A 20,487-nucleotide genomic window follows, 5' to 3' on the forward strand; every position below is an offset into this window, starting at 1 on the left:
CTCCATTGGGGAAGGAGAAGAGGGATGTGTGTGGGGCGGATCTCTTCATTTGGCATTGGTTTGTTAAGGCCCTTTCTGCTTGACCTCTCCTCTCCTCCTCACTTCAGTTTTCGCTGTAGTTTCCTGGCAGCCTGCCAGCTAGGCTGTGCTGGTGTATCTGGGCAGAGAAAGTATAGAAAAACACAGAGAGGGATAGAAAAAGAGTGCTCAACCTTCCTTTTGATGTCCTCCACCCATCCGAGTGTTCCCTGCTCGCTTCTCGTTCCTAGGGATCACCAACTATGAGGAGTATTCGCTGATCCAGGAGCAGGTGGAGGAGAGGAAGGAGGACGGGATGGGCACCCTGAAGAAGGACAGGACCCTGCTGAGAGACGAAAGGAAGATGGAGAAGCTCAAAGCCAAGCTCCACACAGACGACGACTGTAAGTCCACGGAGGAGGACAGGAACATATGAGGACACCTACTGTGACAAACACACACACACCACTCACACAGACACACCCACACGGACACACACATACTTTCCGTAATGCACTGTCATGCCATTAGAACCCGTGCTTCAGAGCTTATGTCCGATTTGTGGTTCTTCATCGAAGTTGTACTAAACAAATATTCTTATCTTACCCTTAGAGCATGAATTTAAAGAAGAAACACCTTATAGCTGTTCAGCACTTCAATACATACAGTACCTCATAGCTCAATTATTCCCATGGCTCCCTTCATATTCTATCTGCCACTCAAACAATCATCGGTCATACAGTTGCAACGTCTGTCTTCAGTTTTATCATCAGCACCGCCACCCCAGCTGTAAAAGTGTGTATTGTGCTGTGTTTAATTGTATATGTAGAAACGTGTGTGTATGTGTTTTACTGTGACAGTGAACTGGCTGGATCACAGCAGGACTTTTCGGGAGCAGGGCGTGGAGGAGAGCGAGACACTGCTCCTCAGACGAAAGTTCTTCTACTCCGACCAGAACGTGGATTCACGTGACCCTGTCCAGCTCAACCTGCTCTATGTTCAGGTCAGCCAGTTTTGTACATTTTTGTGTTACTGTAGGTCTCAGAAAGCTGTAAATTACAGCTGTGATGATTACAGTGTTTCAGTGCTAGTACCTGTCTCTCTTCTGAAGAGTATGTCCTTTAGAACGACTGTACCTTGTATCACATTTATTGTAATGGTGTATTTGGTCTGTGAGAGTCCTTTCCTTTGTATTAGTCAAGTGTGTTGAATGTTTAGTAGTTCCTGGTGGGGTCTAATACCTATTGTGCTAAAATTGGAAGTGCCATTACTCACAGTATAGGGTTGATTTTTAGCCAGTCACTGAATGCCAAAACTGGCTGGCAGATGGACGGACAGACAGAGAGACAGACAAACAGAAAGACAGATAGACAAGTAGGGAGACAATCTGTCTGACTGTGCGGGTGCCCTGTGATGTTTCATTGTTTTCGCTTGGTATGTGTGTCTGTGGCCATGCTGGTTGTGCCTGGTTTGTGTGTTTTGTACAGCGTGTGTGTGTGCGTGCCTGAGTGTGTGTGTGTGTGGAGGGCTGCTGACACGGGGTCTCCCTGGGGGGGTCAGCTGAGCCTGCTATACACCAGGCAGGCTTTGCTCACTGCATGCCCCAGTGCATCCACATTAGCTTCTCCAGGCTGGAGGTGGGGGCAAGCTCCCTACTGACACCTAGGCTCACAGGAGCAAGCAAACACTTCACACATACTGTACTCCCATACACACACAGAGACACACAAACACAAAGGCACAGACACACACATATTCATACATACACAGGTCACAAACTCAAAGAGAGAGAGAAACACCTTCACAGAAAGAGAGTGAGACATTCTCACATACTCACACACTCACAAAAACACTGCGAGAGAACGTGCACGCTCACAATGAAACATATACTTAATACTAGCATAAATGCATCTTCAGTTAACACTCTTTCTACTGGAGCTGTTTATGCACCCATAGATACACCCTAGGTTAACTCTCTTCCCTCCCTCCGCTGCCTGCTCTTCCTTGTCTGTCCTACACTTCCATATCCTTCTCATGCCCTGGCACACAACGCACACACTGCATGCCTCTACCATGTGTAGAGGCATGCGGTTCCGTCCTCTAACCCATATCTCCTCTTGCAAAAAACGTGTGCTCCCTCCTCCTGTTCGCTCTCCTCCTTCCCTTCCAGCCCTCCATCTGCCCATCCCCCTCTATTGCTCCCTGTCCTCCTCTCTCACGCTCGCACGGACATGAATGTCACACAAGCAAATCACAGACACAGTGTCCCCTCATGACGGTCGCTCGGATTCCAGTGACTCACATTCGTGAGGGGCTCAGAGCTGCCAGAGCTAAAGAGAGGGGGCTTTCTGTGGCCGGAACATACCCCAGGCCCCACTCTCACCCCCTGACATCCATGTAGTGCTGCCCTCAAGTGCGTCAACAGATGCACATATACACACACACATTAATGTGTCCCTTTCTTTGAGGACACACTCTACTAAGCAGTTCCCTTTGATCACTAGTTGTGTCCCCCCCCCCCGGAAAATGAGTTAGTAAGTTAAAACTGTGAGTGTGAAATATGATATCATCTCTGGCATTCTGTAGCGACTGCACCCCAGTGATTGGCTCCAATGTTTATTAATGATGTGCAGCTTGCATGAGCTCATCCCCCACTCTTAACGCACACACATACACACACACACTAAGGGGGGTATTCTGGATAAGAGCGTCTGCTAAATGCGTCTGCTAAATGACTAAATGTATTCCGTGCCTTGGTTTATATGCAAAAGGACTCCCTAGCCCCTGCATATGCCTGCGCAATGACATCAAACCTCTGAACGCACGCGAGAAATTTACATACACTTACAACGGACACACAGGTGTTACACATGTCACGTAGTTGTCGCGATGGCGATGTGCAAACATATTTAGAAGACGCGTGCACAGCGCATGCATGTAGTGTACACTACACGTGACACCTACACCACATGAGCACTACGTGTAACTGTTTGATAGATATCTAGGCGTGCATACAACCAGGTGTTATTCTAGGCGTGCATACAACCAGGTGTTATTTGTGCTATGCATACTATGTTTCAGCGCAGCGCAGTAACACCTGGGCACACCTTCCCGCTTAGATGCGTGAGCTCTTTTGGCTACATCAAGGGATTGTTGTATCGAAATTTGTTTTGTGCCAGTAGTTTCCAGTCGCTAACAGGCTTAAACAAACAATAAATGGCCGGACTCGCATCCACCATGTTATTATTGTCTTGCAGTTTTTTAGTTGTGGCCAACTGCAGGTAACCTAGCCTAAATAGGTTATATGTTATTATTACGATATAAGATATGGCCTATTGTGCTCTTTAGTTGGCTGTAGCCCAACACCAGACAAGGAAACCGACTGAGGATCATCCAACTCACTATATTTTCATTTATCCTTTCAACTGGATGAAACTGAAAGCATTTGTAAGATTGAAATGTATGTAATAACAACTTCGGACATTAACATGTATATCATAACAGAGGTACAGTCCCAGGCATGTTAAATGACTGTAGTCTCAGATTCAAGACTCTGGTACTGACCTTCCGAGTGGTGAACGGGACTGCACCCGACTACATCAAGTCTCTCCTCCAGCCTTACACCCCCACCCGCCACCTACGGTCTTCTTCTGACAACCGTCTGGTGGTCCCACCGCTCAAGAGCGCCCGGTCCCAACACAAGCTCTTCTCCTGTCTGGCCCCCCAATGGTGGAATCAACTCCCCACAGTCAGTGTCCATCAGGGACACTGACTGTCTCCCCACCTTCAAGAAAAGGCTCAAGACGCACTTGTTCCGGGAGTACAACGGCACTTAGGAATGCTTGGCTGGACCTTGTGTTAGTTTCCTCCAGGATCACAATGACTCGTATTGAGAGACCTGTTGCTCTTGTTGGTTAGTTGTAACGGTTTCAAATTCTTGTACTCGCTGTGAAATATTTTACTGTTGATTGTTTTTCTACAGGTACACTCTTGCACTCTTGTGGGGAGTTTCATGTTGTTCAATTGTAACTTGTTTAACTGCATGCTCTCATGGTTCTTGCATTTGGCACTTATTTGGTTTTCCACCATGTATGTTTCATGTTTTGGCTGCTCGCAATGTTTGGGGCTATCTCGTTGTTATGATCAGTGACCTATGCTCTTTTGTAAAGCTCTCTCTTGGAAGTCGCTTTGGATAAAAGCGTCTGCTAAATGCATAAATGTAAATGTAATGTAGTCACTGTCAGTTCGGGTTCGAGTCCCGGCTATAGATCTGCATTTTGTGGTCTCAGAACTTGTATGACAATAACATATATTTATTTATATTTTACAACATTACATCCAGTTACATTTTATGAAAATAAAGTGAGTTGGGTAGTTCTCAGTCGCTTTCGTTGTCTGGTTTTAGGCCACTGCCAACTACAGAACACAGCGCAGGCCCTCTTACAACATAATAACATAATTGAAATAGGCTAGGTTACCCACAGTTGGCCCCAACTAAAAGATGCAAGACAACAATAACATGGTGGAAGAGAGTCCAGCCATAGCTTGCTTGTTTAAGGCTGTTCATCGTAGCAATTGGAAACATGTAATAGAACAAAATAAATTTCGAACCAGCGATCCCCCCATAACACACACACACACACACACATAAAGACTCCCTGACTTCTATGTGTCACATCTCACACAGCTAGTTGCCTGTACAATACATATCTCTGTTCACAGACTGTGTTCTGCACTATAAACAGGGGTCTTAATTATTGATTTGCCTGTCAATTGATTGATGAGTCGACTGATCGATCGTTGTATGCATTGGATGAAGGGGCCACTGTCAGCGTTTATTGTGTGACTTCTTGGCTATAGTGTACTCTGGTTCGTGGGTCTTGTCAGACAACACTGGATTGACTGACAGGGCTGGTGGACTGTAGCCCCTGGCTGTGTCAGGCCCTGTGAACTGTCCTGGCCTCTATCCCTCCTCTGAAGTCCTGCTGCTGGTGTTGACAGACTTTCATTAGGCATCCTGACAAAAAAACCCTGTTTCACGGGGGGGAAGGGATCTTTGGGGATATAAGTAAACATGAGTTATCCAACCAACTAGGCAGTGCAGCACACTGAAAGGGTGTGGTTCTGAGAGGAGGAGAGGGTTGCAGAAGTTTCAGTCGAAAGTCCTGTTTGGCCGGCTGATGATGTAATGGGGCATATTAAACAAGGTGAGCTGAGTCTGTGTTGAAAAAGAGGAAATGCTCTGATGGAGGCTTTCTCACTGTCAGGCCTCTCTGTACTGGGAGCCATTAATCTCGCAGCGAGAGAGCGAGAGCGAGAGAGAGCGCGAGAGAGAGAGAGACACACACACAGAGAGACACACACACACACAGAGAGACACACACACACACAGAGAGACACACACACACAGAGAAACACACACAGAAAGACACACACACAGAGAGAGACACACACACAGAGAGAGAGACACACACACACACAGAGAGACACACACACAGAGACACACACACACAGAGAGAGACACACACACAGAAAGACACACACACAGAGAGAGAGACACACACACACAGAGAGAGACACACACACACACAAAGAGACACACACACACACACACAGAGACACACACAGAGACACACAGAGCAAAAACTGATCCCTGGAGAAAACAACAGACGTAGACAGCCACAGCTTTTTCCACTCAGAGCTACTGTACCTAAACGTTTGTGGAACCTATAGGCAGGACTTTGATTGAATAGATGCTGAAATACAACAGATGTCTAGCTGTGGTCTGAGAAGCATCACCGATGAGTGACGCCTCATAAAGACTCATTCAAACGAATCTGTTCTAATTAGCTCATTAATGACACATTGTGGATCAGCTTAAACTGGTTATGCTCTGTTCTGAGAGCTTGGCTCACTGTCTTCCATCCTTTTATGCGATGGATTGCTAGTAAATTATACCGACAGTTCAATTGAAATGGTAAAGATACTCTTTAAATGACATGAACAAGTCTTTTGGCTAATCCTTGTTTAAAAATCGTAAAAGTATGTTAGATATTTCTGTGCATCGATTACACTTATTCTCTTGGCAAGCACTGGTCTCTAGAGCAACCTTCAAAACACTGAATGTAGCGGTGGGTTGTCTCAATATGATTCTCACACATAATTCTCTCTCTCCTCTTTCTCTTTCTTGCTCTCTCTCTTTCTCTCTGTTCCTCTCTCTCTCTCTCTCTCCCCTCCCTATGTTTCTCTCTCCCGTAGGCCAGAGATGACATACTGAATGGCTCCCATCCTGTCTCTTTTGATAAAGCCTGTGAGTTCGCAGGAATCCAGGCACAGATCCAGTTTGGACCCCACGTGGAACATAAACACAAGCCTGGATTCCTGGAGTAAGCTGCTTTGTCGAATAGCTGCAGCAATGCTTTGTCAGATAGCTGCAGGATAAAGTAATGCTATCCACTTCCATCTGTACATTACAATCCCAGTGTTCATCCACCCATCTTGTGTTTATCTATTTGGGGATGATCTTTTGCAATGTTTCTAAGAGTGGGATACTTAAAAAGTGATGTAAGATCTCAACACCCCTGTCAACTGTGTTGGTGGTGGGTCAAAAATTACCTTTTGTTCCTAAGTATGCTAATGGCAGGAGTGCATCATTATTGTAAAGCTGTTGAATGTGTTTCATGTCCACAGCCTGAAAGAGTTTCTACCCAAAGAGTATATCAAGCAGAGAGGGTCAGAGAAGAAAATATTCCAGGTACGTCCAGTTCATTCCAGTTCTGCCCAGTATGTTGTAATTAAAAAGATAATTTTCACTACAGTAGGCCTGAACAATACATTAGCCTACATTTCCTGTTGCACAGAAATCAGCAAGTCCCTAAAAACAGCCTTTGAAAACCCCCAAAATATAGTGATAGAACAGCACTGATCCTTTCATGTTTTTGTTTTTAGGATCACAAGAGCTGTGGTGAAATGGCAGAGATTGAGGCTAAAGTGAAGTATGTGAAGCTTGCAAGGTCCCTGCAAACATATGGGGTGTCCTTCTTCCTTGTGAAGGTAAGCTGTGATAGTGGAAAGGTGTTATTCCATCACAGAGTTATGTACTATGCCCTTAAGAGACCGTAAGTGGAACGTTAACCCCAATAAAAGAAAGCTGACTGGGGGAACACCGAGACAGAAATGACGAGAGAGAGGAAAGAGCGAGAGAAAAGCGAGAGACAGAGAGCGACGAAAAACAGAGCAAAAGATTTTAGGATTTTGAAAATACTGCTGAATAATTGACCGATTTCATCCCAAAACACGTACAGTGTGAGGTAGAAAACCGGTAGAAAAACTACCGGTACATCTCACCTCAGTACAACCTTCCATTTGTTATCTGTCAAGTCTGAAACCCCATCTCAGGGCTTATGGAACAAGTTCTCTTCTATTGAAGGGCTGTGTGTGTGGTGAGGGGGTAAAGGCCAGTTTAAGCACTCTGACAAGACTTCAACCTGTGCTGTGAATTCCAGAGCCAACAGAAGTTCTAAAACCTCACCCATGGTTAAATATTTAAGATACTATCTCAGACAGGGTGCACTACGTCAGATAAGAAAACCTGGTTTTCCACGAAGAACACAAAGCAGACAGCCCCAATTGTATGAATAGCATAACGAAAGACAATGGAATATTTGAATAGGTCTCTATACATAGCTTTCCTGATTATTGAGATAATGTTATCTGCCCTTGGGTGATATGTTTTGAGCTGTACAAGCTACTCTCTGTACAAGCTGCCTTTGTTGTTGTCTCAAAGCTATACTTTCTGACCCTGAACAGGAAACAATAGTCTGAAGACACGGAAGGTATTTTTGACTCCCCCGTCTCCCCTAACCACTAATTTTGCATAGTCTTCAGTGCTCCTGGAGAGCAGCCAAGTGTAGACTCATGCTCTGAAGTGAGGTGTAATGGATTTCCAGTGGGCAGAGATGAGAGCACTTGAGCTTGGCAGAAAGCTGCTGGAAGCATTGATACACTGACAGTGTACTCTTGTAATGCCCCAGCAGCCTGGGAGGTACCAGGAGAATAGGGAGAGGGTGGGGGTGGGTAGTTGTCAGTTAAACAAGCCTGAACTCTGCAGGTTCACTTCCCACCTGCTCTCAGCACTTCCTCTGGGGTTTAGGAGAGTTTGTGTGGCGGTAGCAGCAACACTCCACTGCCAATCCCCTTTATCCACACATACAGAGTCCTGCAGTCATCTGCCTGTGTCCAGCACCTACAATAACACAGTCGTGTTTGTTCCCATCCTCAGGAAAAGATGAAAAGCAAGAATAAGCTAGTCCCTCGGTTGCTCGGCATAACCAAAGAGTCTGTGATGAGGGTGGATGAGAAGACTAAAGACGTGGTCCAGGAGTGGCCCCTGACCACGGTGAAGAGATGGGCTGCTTCTCCCAAGAGCTTCACACTGGTAGGTCCCTCTACCAAAGACTGGTTCACCCTTACAGGCCTCTGCCTCAACCAAACCCATGCAGTCGTGCTCTGGTGGGATTCATTCAGGGAACACCTTTACTCCCTACTTTTTCAGCAACATCAATAATTACAAAGCATTGCTGTCTCAGTCCACAATCTCCATTGTTTTCTTTTCAGTATGAAGTTTAGTTATTTTATCAGTCCGTGTTTACCGTAGATTGCGGTGGAAGGATGTGAAACATTTAGATGTTTTATTAATTTGAGTGCTTTTTCAATTTTGTTTCTCGGTTATTGTCAACAGTGGTGTCCATTTTCCTCTCAGTGTTTTATTAAGCTTTCAACTGGAATGAATACTCCATTTATAGATTAAAAGGGAGACCAATTTTAAAGATACTCAGATGTACATTTGCCAACATTGATTTGAATGAAATATTACAACCCTGTCTCTCGGAGGAAGCCTTTGAAGTGTGGAGTTTTCTATTCTGAAACCGAGGTTGTCTCATATCTAATCAGGTCTTTGAAGAAGTTTGAAATACAGTGTGCAGGATTCACAGTGTTTCTTTTGATTAGCACAAGCAATAATGACAGTGTTGGTTTCAGTCCATGCAAAGCTTTTCTCTCCCACATATATTACCGGTTCTGCGAGTGAAGGAAATGAAGGTCATCCACTAAGAGTTCATTATTACATTATTGACATGGTGAAAAGCTGTCTAAGACATTGCAATAGCTTGGCCATTGCTCAACGTTAATGTTTCACATGGATACAGAACCTTTTAGACCTGTTTGTTTGAGGTGCTAATATTTTAGTATAAGAGTAAGAGTTAGTGTATTGTTGGATTATGTTGATGGAATTTAAGAATCTTTGTATCTCTGTGTATCCTGCAGGATTTCGGAGAGTATCAGGAGAGCTACTACTCGGTTCAGACGACAGAAGGAGAGCAGATCTCCCAGCTCATCGCTGGCTACATTGACATCATCCTCAAAAAGGCGAGTTTTTGCCTACCAGCTTAAGCTAAAACACCTTGTGTAACAAATATGTTACTAATTTATGTTACTTTCCATACGTGCTTTGCATTCTGTGATTCCTGTTAATGACTCCACCACAGAAGCAGAGTAAGGATCGATTTGGGTTAGAGGGAGACGAGGAATCCACCATGCTGGAGGAGTCAGTCTCCCCAAAGAAGTAAGAGTGACTTTATCATACTGTGAACTGTCTGCTCTTTTTTTTATAGGTCCTTTCATTCTGCTGACGAGCCATATTGACGAGCCATACTGTAGCCTAGTTATTCTTTGTGAATGTAAACCTAGGCTTAATTGTGCATGTAATCCCATTTCTGCCTGCACTGCCGTGTGCCCCTGAGAAAAACTGTATTCAAAAATTTCAAATAGCATTATCCATCTGTGAGATAGCTCTCCCTGGTATATTATAAAATTGTATTCCTTAATACTGTACGGTGACTTCAGTATGCGCTCTCCTCTGTGAATATTCCCTATGTTTTCCAGACAAGCTATAGAAAAACCTCAGGGAAAGCAGCTCAACTATAGTTATTGTATTTTACTGGAAAATGTGCAGTGATTAGGAAAACATGCATGCATTTGGTAAAATACAATAACTTAACTAACAGAGTGACTTAGTTCAGTTGCGTTCTGAGTTTTATAAACACCTCAACATAAAATGATCCGTTCAGACTCAACGGTTCTAGCAAAGTCTCTCTGAGGCATGAGGGTCAGAGGATGGTGTTTATAATGAATAGAGAAAAACAAAGACAACATACAGTCAATAGGTGTTTGTTATTATAGGCAGGCGGAAGCTACATCATATAACTGTCAGAACACAGTAGGTTATAGTAGGGACACTTATATATGAATGGATAATAAGACAGTATATATGATCAGATGGTAAGGTAATAGCTGATTTCCTGATTGTGATTTACGTAAACACAGGAAATCCCATTTCTTCCACAAACTGCAGATGTGATTGTACTTGTTAAGACATCCTGTCCTGGGAAGGCTATTTCCTTCAGTTTACTCATTTCATGTACAGTAGCTGGCTAAGCAGCTAAAAATGTTTTAATAAAGATGGACTAGTCTGCCACATAGAGCCTAGAGACAGGTAGTCATTAGGAGCCAGCTTGCCTCTCTTGCAGACAGTAAATGGGCATCAGTTCTGTTTTGTATGCCAATTGATTCCTGTTTTGGTTCTCAGCACAAAACGTAATTGCTGCCCCTCAAAATAAACAGTAGTTAACCAATAGAGTCATTGGCATCTGCCTACTCTACCAGGAAATATGTAATTTTCATGTGTTTGTAACATCCTATCGACACCTACTATCAGACTAAATTGAACATGCTACTGTGACAAACCGCCAAATCTTGACTTTGTAAAAAATACCTTTTGAAAAGGCAATGCAGATCCAAATGGTCATGCAGTCTGTCGGTCTCTGTAGGTCAACCATCCTGCAGCAGCAGTTCAACCGCGTGGGCCGAGTGGAGCACGGTTCGGTGGCCCTCCCAGGGATCATCCGCTCGGGGTCGGTGGGCGGCCCGGACACATTCAACATGGGCACAATGCCCTCCGCCCAGCAGCAGGTCACTATGGGCCAGATGCACAGAGGACACATGCCCCCGCTGGTGAGCATGCCCGCTGGCATCCACACCAAACAGTCAGAGATCACAGCTTGCTTATTCCACAGAGTGTGATACAAAGACACATCATTACAAAAAACACTTAACATAAAGTGTGCTGATCCATCGTTCCCAGTGCGTTGACGAAGTATGTGGTGTGTGTTGTCAGAGTCTGGCCCAGCAGGCTTTAATGGGGACCATCAACAGCAGCATGCAGGCTGTGCAGCAGGCCCAGTCTGACCTGGGATCTGTAGATAAACTGCCTCCGCTAGGCCACGACATGGTGAGTCCTCAGAGCCCTAATCCCCCTTCACATAGCACAGCCAGATAGCCACAGAATGACACGGCTCCAACTGCACTCAGCACTTCCCAAACCCTCCGCTCTCTTTGTAGGCCCTGTTCAAATCCCTCCTGCTCACTGGAGATTAATTCTTCCAACTTTTTGTGTGTATGTGTTTTTTAAAGGAATTTAATACATTCCCTAATCCAAATTATTTTTGGTGTTCCCTAAAAGATGCAAGTTGGGTTTTCCGTTAGAGAGAATGTGCTTAGGCCAGAGCGAGGTTGAGTCATTTATGTTACGTTGGGGTCCATTTGGGTTCTCATGTTTAATGTTTAAGTGGATGCTGCAAATTGACTAAATATAGGATATGAACTTTGAGCATGGTACCGTATTTCTTCGAATAAACGCCGCCCTCGATTAAACGCTGCACCCCCAAAAATCTGAAAACGGTTAATTAATTGGTTGAATTAAAACACAGTATTTATTACACAAGTAAATCACAAGTGTACAATATAGCAAGGTAGCTGACTTTGCCACTTGCAAATTCGCCTTTCATCAACCCCAAGTTCGCGTTCTACAGATCTGTTGCTGCTGGTGAGTGCTTTCTGCACAGCTTTCTGTTTGAAAGCTAAATTGTAAGAACGTTTCGGCATGCTGCTTCAGATTTCTACACAATGTAGACACACACGCGGCTTCAATTTTTTGGCTTTGTGTTTGACCTCCTTGTCTATTCTTTATTTGTCTATGGCGGCACTGCAGCTACAATTCACTAAATCTCTCTTACTAATTAAACGCCGCCCTCGAATAAACGCTGCACCAAAAATGAACATTGTGTAATAAACGCTGCAGCGTTTAATCGAAGAAATACGGTACGTCATAAAAGTTCATATGAGCTGAAAATATGTGTGATACCCACTCCTTCACTCCCTTCCAGGCATCAAGAGTTTGGGTTCAAAACAAAGTGGATGAGTCCAAACATGAAATCCACTCTCAAGTGGATGCCATCACTGCTGGAACTGCCTCTGTGGTCAACCTTACTGCAGGTGAGTGCACAGAACAAACTTATGTCGAAACCATTTTCTCAACCCCCAGCGACAGTATATTTGCGCTGGAATCATAGTTTTTGTTGGGCTAGATCTAGGCAAAGCTGGAGAGGAAATTGCCATGTTCTAAAGAAAACATTCTTAAGTTAAAGCTCGAGTAACCCTGGGATGTAAAATCAATACACACGTTTTCCCAGCGAACATCAAGCACACCGGGAGGCAGACCTCAGATATCCTTTAAATAATGAAGCATTTCCCATTTGCCCTGATAAATATTTCCAGTGATGAATAGTTCCTAAGTGTGTTGTCCTGAAGCTGAACTGCCTGGTATTGCCCCTCTGCTCACCCTCCTGGGTGGCACGGTGCCAGACAGGTCCCTGACAGCCTGTTGCAGGATTTTAATATTTCCCAGCCATCTGTTGGATGGCACTGACAACTCCTCTAACTGTACCATCTTGTGCAAAAACAATTCTAAACAAATGAGGATAACATACTCACTGTGTGAGCTTATTCCTGCACAACTGTTTCAGGGCAGTTATTTTTACAGTATGTATGTTAACGTATGGTGGAGGTTGCAGTCTGGGCTGTTGTCTTCAGCAAAACATACAAGAAAGGGTTAACAGCGTTGTCCGTTCCCCCGCCACCCCGGTCATTTCCAGGCGACCCCACAGAGACAGATTACACGGCCGTGGGGTGTGCCATCACCACCATCTCCTCCAACCTGACGGAGATGTCCAAGGGAGTGAAACTGCTGGCTGCACTGATGGAGAAGGAGGTGGGCAGTGGGCAGAACCTGATGGGCGCCGCCAGGGCACTGGCAGGGGCGGTCACCGACTTGCTCAGGAGTGTGGAGCCCGCGGCTGCTGAGGTGAGAGGAGCTGGCGCTGCTGCAGCCTGACATCTGGAACATTCTATCAACACAGCCATAGACATGCTAGCAAGAGTGAACCTTGCATCTGCTGTTTTCAATGTCATTAAAAAAGTTTGATCATAGTGTCTTTTCATAAAACATTTCTAAAATAAAAAGATCATTAAGGACACATGAGTGACACTGAGAGACTGATTTAATCAGTTGGGGACTTGATTGAGTCAGTGATGTAGCCTCCCACCTGTCTAAGAGCATGCGAGGCCTGTGACTGAGTGAGGGAGCGTGGGTTTTGTTAGTGACCATGGTGATGTCATCCCCAGCCCAGACAGACGGTGTTGACGGCGGCAGGAAGCATCGGCCAGGCCAGCGGGGACCTGCTGCGTCACATGGGGGAGGGCGAGACCGACGAGAGGTTCCAGGTTGGAGTCCACTCCCACCCTGTTCCTATGACACCGCTGCCAAACATGAAGACACACTCAGACGCTCCTACCCCCTCGTTTAAAAGCAGCGCACTATTCTGTCATGCAACCAGGCCTGCCTTTCACCACATACTCGTGTAATGAGCCGTGAGAATACCCCACACAGAGTCTGACAACATGTCTTCTGTTTGTGTTTTCTGCATGTCCATGATAGGCAATACTGTACAGTCATGGGCGAAAATCCCAGGGGAAAATACAATTTGTCCCCCTCAATATGTCACTGTGAACATAACTAAATCATTTATATCTTAATAATATGCATTGAAGGAACTTGTGCTGATTATAGACACGTAATAAACCTTTGAAAGTTTAGTAAAACGTTCCCCTCAATGTTATATGTGTTTAAAGTCAATAACATATTCCAAAGGCTGCTCTTTGGTCCAAGTAATCACCTATAGTGTGCTCTTCTGGGTTCAGTGATGGAAGCTTGTGCATGTTGTTCCAGGACATCCTCATGAATCTGGCTAAGGCAGTGGCCAATGCAGCTGCCATGTTGGTCCTCAAGGCCAAGAACGTGGCACAGGTGGCAGAGGACACAGTGCTGCAGAACCGGGTGATCGCAGCTGCCACCCAATGTGCCCTGTCCACCTCCCAGCTGGTGGCGTGCACCAAGGTACCCACACATAGCCACACCCTGTCACCCAGCCAAGGGCCCCAGATGAGAGTAGACGCAAAAAATCGAAAAGCTTAATGATAGCTGCTTATAAGCCCTCTTCATCACCAATCCAGTGTACACACAGATGAGTTGCTGGGATGCCACAGTGTGCCTCATTAGACAAAGTTGAGGGGATTGCTATTTGTATTTTTTTATTGTTAAATGCTAAAGTGTAATTATTTTGATACTTTGGTCTATTTATTGCTTTATCTCTTTACTTCATTTGCACTTACTCTATATAAATGTTTTCATCTATTATGTTTTTGACTGTATGTTTTTTTATTCCATGTGGAACTCAGTGTTGTTGTTTTTGTCACACTACTTTGCTTTATCTTGGCTAGATTGCAGTTGAGAACTTATTCTCAACTGGCCTACCTGGTTAAATACAGGGGAAATAAATAAGATAAGATAATAAGACAAGCTCTGTGGTTTGGATTTCACAGCAGCCCCCTCCAAGCATCTGTGATTAAGTTGTTTTCCAAGCCTGTTCCTGTGTCTGCGACCCGTGCAGGTGGTGAGCCCCACCATCAGCTCTCCTGTGTGCCAGGAGCAGCTGGTGGAGGCTGGGAAGCTGGTGGACCGCTCCGTAGAAGCCTGTGTCCAGGCCTGCCTGTCGGCCACAGACGATGGCGAGGTCCTCAAGCAGGTGAGCGCAGCGGCCGGCGTGGTGGGCCAGGCCCTCAGCGACCTGCTGCAGCATGTCCGCCACTACGCCAGCTGCGGCGAGCCCATTGGCCGCTACGACCAGGCCACCGACACCATCATGACCGTCACGGAGAGCATCTTCACCTCCATGGGAGATGCTGGTGAGCTCCGGGGGAGGAGGGGGGAGGTGGGGAGAGGAAGAAGTAAAGAGGTCAGTGGAGGATGGGATTAGGAGGGGAGGGGTGAAGAAGAGAGGAGGGAGGGAAGGAGAGGAATTCAAATTATTTTGACTGACATTGTGGTAATGATTGCCAGTCAGTTTGGAGTCCATCAAATGGAATCACATTGATTTGGCTGGCTATTACCAGAGACATGACAAATATAAATGATTGCTCGAGTCAGAAGCAGTTCTTGCCTCTGTTTCTCGTCTTTGATATCCTGAAGGCGTTCAAAGGGGTTGTTACCATTGGTTTTGACTGAGGGACCTAAGATGTTGTCAGGTTATGGTTTATATTAACTGACCTTCAAGACATTGTTGAAACATTTTCAAAGACTGAAGTATTTGTTATGGTTCAGCCATGAGGCTGAAGAATTTCTGAGCTAGGCCAATCCTCTAGGGGTTGAAGAAAACATGTCATCTAAAACCACTACAGAGCTTCAAATCTGCTTTCAATCAGTGTCTGAGAGTCTTTGAAATGTAAAAGAAAACACATGACCTGAGCACTCTAGCAAGGTTGAACACGCCAGTAAATCCTCAATGTTTCTGCAGAACAACCTAGTAACTGGTATTAAATGTATGTTTGACCCTCCCTATTTTTATGATAAGTGAGCATTTTTGGGGATTTCTGGGGTAAGACTGGAGACTATAATGTCATTCTCATGTCTCTGAGCCTCTTTTCAATAGTTATTTCTAGCTGGAGGTGGGTGTTTGGGAGTCATAGCTTTTTATAGTATGAGCGTAGGGGGAGACCTAGCACCATATAGACTATTCATATTTCTGGGTCTTTCCACAGGCTTTATTTGATTTTAATGCGAGTCTAAGAGAGAATTGTTCTCTTGAAACATGAAGCTGATTTGGCTCTTAGCCAGAGTAGAGAACACATAATCATACTGTGTGATATCAGAAGGTGAAAAAGAAGCAGGACGAGGGGTATGCAATGTAACGTCGACGTTACCACGTCTCTCTGCTGTTAGCCTAGGAGATGGTATTGATGGGGGGGCCATGGTTTTCCTCTTTCTCTGTTTTCATTTTCTGTCTCTGATTCTCTCTCTCTCACCTTTGCTCTCTCTCTCTGTCTCTCTCTCTGTCTCTGTGTAGGTGAGATGGTGCGCCAGGCAAGGGTCTTGGCCCAGGCAACTTCTGACCTGGTCAACGCCATGAGATCAGACGCTGAGGCAGAAGTGGACATGGACAACTCCAAGAAGCTGTTGGCCGCCGCCAAGCTGCTGGCTGATGCCACAGCCAGGATGGTGGAGGCTGCCAAGGTACAGGGATGGACTCTGTGTCTCTTATAGCAGCTGGGGTGCAGATACAGAACATTCAGCACAGGATGGTATTTTGGTCTTTGTGTTTCAGAAGACACAGGGGGTTCTGTGGTTGCTGTTAGATTGGACTACTGCTCAGATTCTGTACTGTGGCTCCTATTAAAGCTGAAATAATTTCAGGCCTCCCCAGGGGTAGTTAATAAGCCCTGGGCCACAGAGACAAGTATAGATGAACACGATATTATCAATGTGAAATGCTCAGGCAAGTGAAACCATGCTTATGGCTTATTAGATGCCTTTGATCTGTGACACATTAATCACGATATCGCTGCCATCACTAAGAGGAAATGAGAGTCTTGTGCTGACGGTTTCCTTGGAAACTGTAAAAAAGCAGACCATGCTTAATGCCATTTTGCATATAATGTACAGTCTGTGTTTGGGAAATGTTTAGAGAAATATTCAATGCCAAGGCAGAGCTGTGATTATCATTAAAGTGGGATTTGCGTGTGTGTGCGTCTGTGTGCATGCGTGTGTGTGCTCAGGGGGCAGCAGCCTACCCTGAGAATGAGGACCAACAGCAGAGACTGAGGGAGGCGGCCGAGGGACTGAGGGTGGCAACCAACGCTGCCGCCCAGAACGCCATCAAAAAGAAGCTGGTCAACAGGCTGGAGGTGGGCCGCTAGCAACACGCACTCACCTCAGTAACGCTACCTTACAACAGCACTGTTGCCACCCACACCTGGCTATAATTTATAACCCACCAAAAGGCACTTCTCCATCCAATATAAAATGACTCCATTAGATAAAAGTATAGTGTATTGTATCGGAAAATATAAAGTTGTGCTCCAAGGCATTGTGAAATGCATATCAAAATGCCCAAATCATTTTGCATTAATTTGCACAAATAAGGGGCAATTTTGCATATTTTTGATTTATTCTCCCGTGGCAGCATTAGGGGGAGGTGAATCACATTAGTGATGTGAATGAGTTCATGTGAGGGTAAAGATCTGTGTTTAGCCCGCCAGCATCAACGAGCCTCCCCTGACTAGACGCTAACTGCTCTGGAGCTCCCAGCTCTCAGTCAGCCTGAGCACACAGCACACAACCCCAGGCCAGAATCAGACTGCTATCACATGGCATATCTCTATCCCTCCCTGTTGCTTGGTCATGGTGATGGTTCCTTTCCACAGAAAATATAGAGAGATATTTGTATTAAGACTAATTTAGATTGAATCATGGTTGATACTGTGTATCTTGACTCCACCTGCACATTCAAAGCTCCTTAATCCACCCTTCGTATGGTCTGAAGACAGGGCTATATCGTTCATCAATCCCCCAGGATTCGGGTAATTTCGGATCCATTCTTGACCTGAACATTACCTGCATAGAATTTCTTCTGAGTGTACTATGTGTCAGAAATATTAATCTATCAAGCATTGCACAGTCAGTCGGTGAACAAGTTTAAGAAAGCTTTATTGCTTGCGGCCGGCCCACAAGGAGACAAAACATCACACGCCATTTTGCTTCAAAGTTTGTCTAGCTCCCCAGTCTTCAGGTAAGACCATTTATTGGTGAGAAGTCCCCTCCCCTGCATATCAGCTGTCAATATGATCGATCCCAGAGACAGAGTGCACATGCATGTGGAAACTTACAAAGTTCTCTGACCCTAGGCTTGACCATACGATTCACTCAACACAGATAAGGTTAAACACATTTATTGCACCTCTAGTATGATAATGGTCAACCTAGGTCCGTTTGTTTACGTAGGCCTAGTGTCATCTATAGGTCATGTGGGGAGGGGGTTCTCCACTGAAGGAATGCTAAACACCAGTATTTTCTGAATATAACGTTACAGTCTAAATTTCTCCGACACTATGTACTGTACAAAGCATACAGTGTTGTCTTGCAGTTGCACCAAAGAGGTGGTAGGGTGAGTGAAAGAGAAAGAGAGAGAGTGGGAGCGGACGGTTTTCTTGCTGCTTTTCTTTTCTTGTGAGATGTGCCAGAACTCTGCAGTCTTGTTTGTATTCTCCAGGACAAAGATGTCATTGTTGTTCTGTTTCTTTTTTTCATTCCTATATCCCTCCCCTCCACCCCGCCACCCACAATACATGGAATGTCTTCTCTCTCCACTTCCTATCTCACCCTTGCTTCAAAGGGAGTCAGGTGGCTGAGCGGTTAGGGAATCGGGCTATTAATCTGAAGGTTGCCAGTTCGATTCCCGGCCATGCAAAATGACGTTGTGTCCTTGGGCAAGGCACTTCACCCTACTTGCCTAGGGGTAATGTCCCTGTACTTCCTGTAAGTCGCTCTGGATAAGAGCGTCTGCTAAATGTTAAGCAAATCACCCCTCAGTGACTTTTATGACTGTATTGTTAGCTAAACTTACAATTCATCAACCGTCAGACATACAAGTTAAAACAATGCTAAAAGGGAGCTCATTACTAAAATGAAAGTATGACACATCATTTTTTTCTTGGGAGATTTGTGAAGAACCCTTTGACAAAGATGTTTGTGGCCTCTTGCAAAGATAAAATCAAGTCATGTTGAGGAGGAGTTTAAGTTGCTGTGACTTTTAGCCATGTTAAAGATCTCAGTGATGTCTAATGAATCTTGTGGCTGTGTGTGGAACAGATTGCTGCTAAGCAGGCTGCTGCTGCTGCCACCCAGACTATAGCAGCTGCTCAGAATGCTGCAGCCTCCAACAAGAACACGGCTTCGCACCAGCAACTAGTGCACAGCTGCAAGGTACTCACACTGACAACAAGATACCTCTAGGGTCAGATTCTAATATCCACCCATGTACTGTTATATCACTAGATAGCAAAATTGTGATGGGCAGTTTTAATGACTTTCACCTAGCTTCAAATTCATATCTGTGTTGTGTCCCATATGTGATCTATGGAAATGTGCATGTGTGCAGGCGGTGGCAGATCACATCCCCCAGCTGGTCCAGGGGATGCGGAGCAGCCAGGCTGAGCCGGAGGAGCTCAGTGCCCAGCTCACACTCATCATGGCCAGCCAGAGCTTCCTGCAGGTACTGGAGCCCCTCTCTCTCCCACACGCACATCATATTCCACCTCACTGTCGAAAGGTCATTTGTGTCTTCGAGATATGTAAATTTCTCAAGCGGCCGAGCTTTACATCAAGCCATTCTTATACATTTCAATTTAGTTTATGTAATATAACCGCCCCAGTAATGCTGTTGCTGTTATTTTCTTCCTCCAAGCCTGGCAGTAAGATGGTGACGTCTGCTAAGTCAGCAGTTCCAACAGTGACGGACCAGGCTGCAGCCATGCAGCTTGGCCAGTGTGCTAAGAACCTGGCTACCTGCCTGGCAGAGCTCAGGACTGCCACCCAGAAGGTGCCTACTGAACGCTCAGCCACAGACCAAACTCAGCCTTCTCACTGTCCTGGAGATATATACAAAGCAACACTGACAATGCCACACTTCCCAATTGTCTTGTGTGGACAATGGGATTGATTAATCGTTTATGAGAAGTTTGTGATGACTGCTTGTGCCCCTGTGTTGCTGCAGGCCCATGAAGCATGTGGACCTCTGGAGATCGACTCCGCCCTCAGAGCCGTCCAGACCCTCAGGAGCGAGCTGCAGGATGCCAAAATGGCCGCCATTGACAGCCAGCTCAAACCTCTACCTGGGGAATCGGTCAGTGAACGACAGCGTCCAAAACACCAACTGGATTGAGATAAGACGGGGTGGAGATGTTTTATAGTTTGTGTGTCAATCCACCAGCTGGAGAAGTGTGCCCAGGATCTGGGCAGTACATCCAAGGCTGTGGGCTCCTCCATGGCCCAGCTGCTGACCTGCGCAGCCCAGGGCAATGAGCACTACACAGGTAGGGCCCTGGGGAACTACAGGAACCACATCCTGTTTACTCACACTGTAAATCTGTCTCAACCAGCAGAGTGGTCACTTGTTATTAGAC

At 45.5% G+C, this 20,487-nt stretch overlaps 1 protein-coding gene across 1 annotated transcript in view; it reads left to right on the plus strand.

Annotated features, from left to right (window-relative positions):
• Positions 1–20,487, plus strand: part of tln2b (talin 2b) — an 86,676-nt gene that overhangs the window by 40,528 nt on the left and 25,661 nt on the right. Inside the window, exons 5-26 of the mRNA XM_062461590.1 lie at positions 270–422; positions 879–1,021; positions 6,277–6,404; positions 6,709–6,772; positions 6,967–7,071; positions 8,300–8,455; positions 9,343–9,444; positions 9,564–9,640; positions 10,905–11,088; positions 11,252–11,365; positions 12,300–12,408; positions 13,068–13,276; positions 13,597–13,695; positions 14,201–14,368; positions 14,922–15,216; positions 16,374–16,540; positions 17,083–17,211; positions 19,175–19,288; positions 19,464–19,577; positions 19,770–19,904; positions 20,079–20,207; positions 20,295–20,397. Of these exons, the coding sequence (XP_062317574.1) occupies positions 270–422; positions 879–1,021; positions 6,277–6,404; positions 6,709–6,772; positions 6,967–7,071; positions 8,300–8,455; positions 9,343–9,444; positions 9,564–9,640; positions 10,905–11,088; positions 11,252–11,365; positions 12,300–12,408; positions 13,068–13,276; positions 13,597–13,695; positions 14,201–14,368; positions 14,922–15,216; positions 16,374–16,540; positions 17,083–17,211; positions 19,175–19,288; positions 19,464–19,577; positions 19,770–19,904; positions 20,079–20,207; positions 20,295–20,397 (2,997 nt within the window). The remainder of the gene's footprint in view (positions 1–269; positions 423–878; positions 1,022–6,276; positions 6,405–6,708; positions 6,773–6,966; positions 7,072–8,299; positions 8,456–9,342; positions 9,445–9,563; positions 9,641–10,904; positions 11,089–11,251; positions 11,366–12,299; positions 12,409–13,067; positions 13,277–13,596; positions 13,696–14,200; positions 14,369–14,921; positions 15,217–16,373; positions 16,541–17,082; positions 17,212–19,174; positions 19,289–19,463; positions 19,578–19,769; positions 19,905–20,078; positions 20,208–20,294; positions 20,398–20,487) is intronic.

This window comes from Osmerus eperlanus, chromosome 5 (genome assembly GCF_963692335.1).
Source record: "Osmerus eperlanus chromosome 5, fOsmEpe2.1, whole genome shotgun sequence".
Classification (NCBI taxonomy): Eukaryota; Metazoa; Chordata; class Actinopteri; order Osmeriformes; family Osmeridae; genus Osmerus; species Osmerus eperlanus.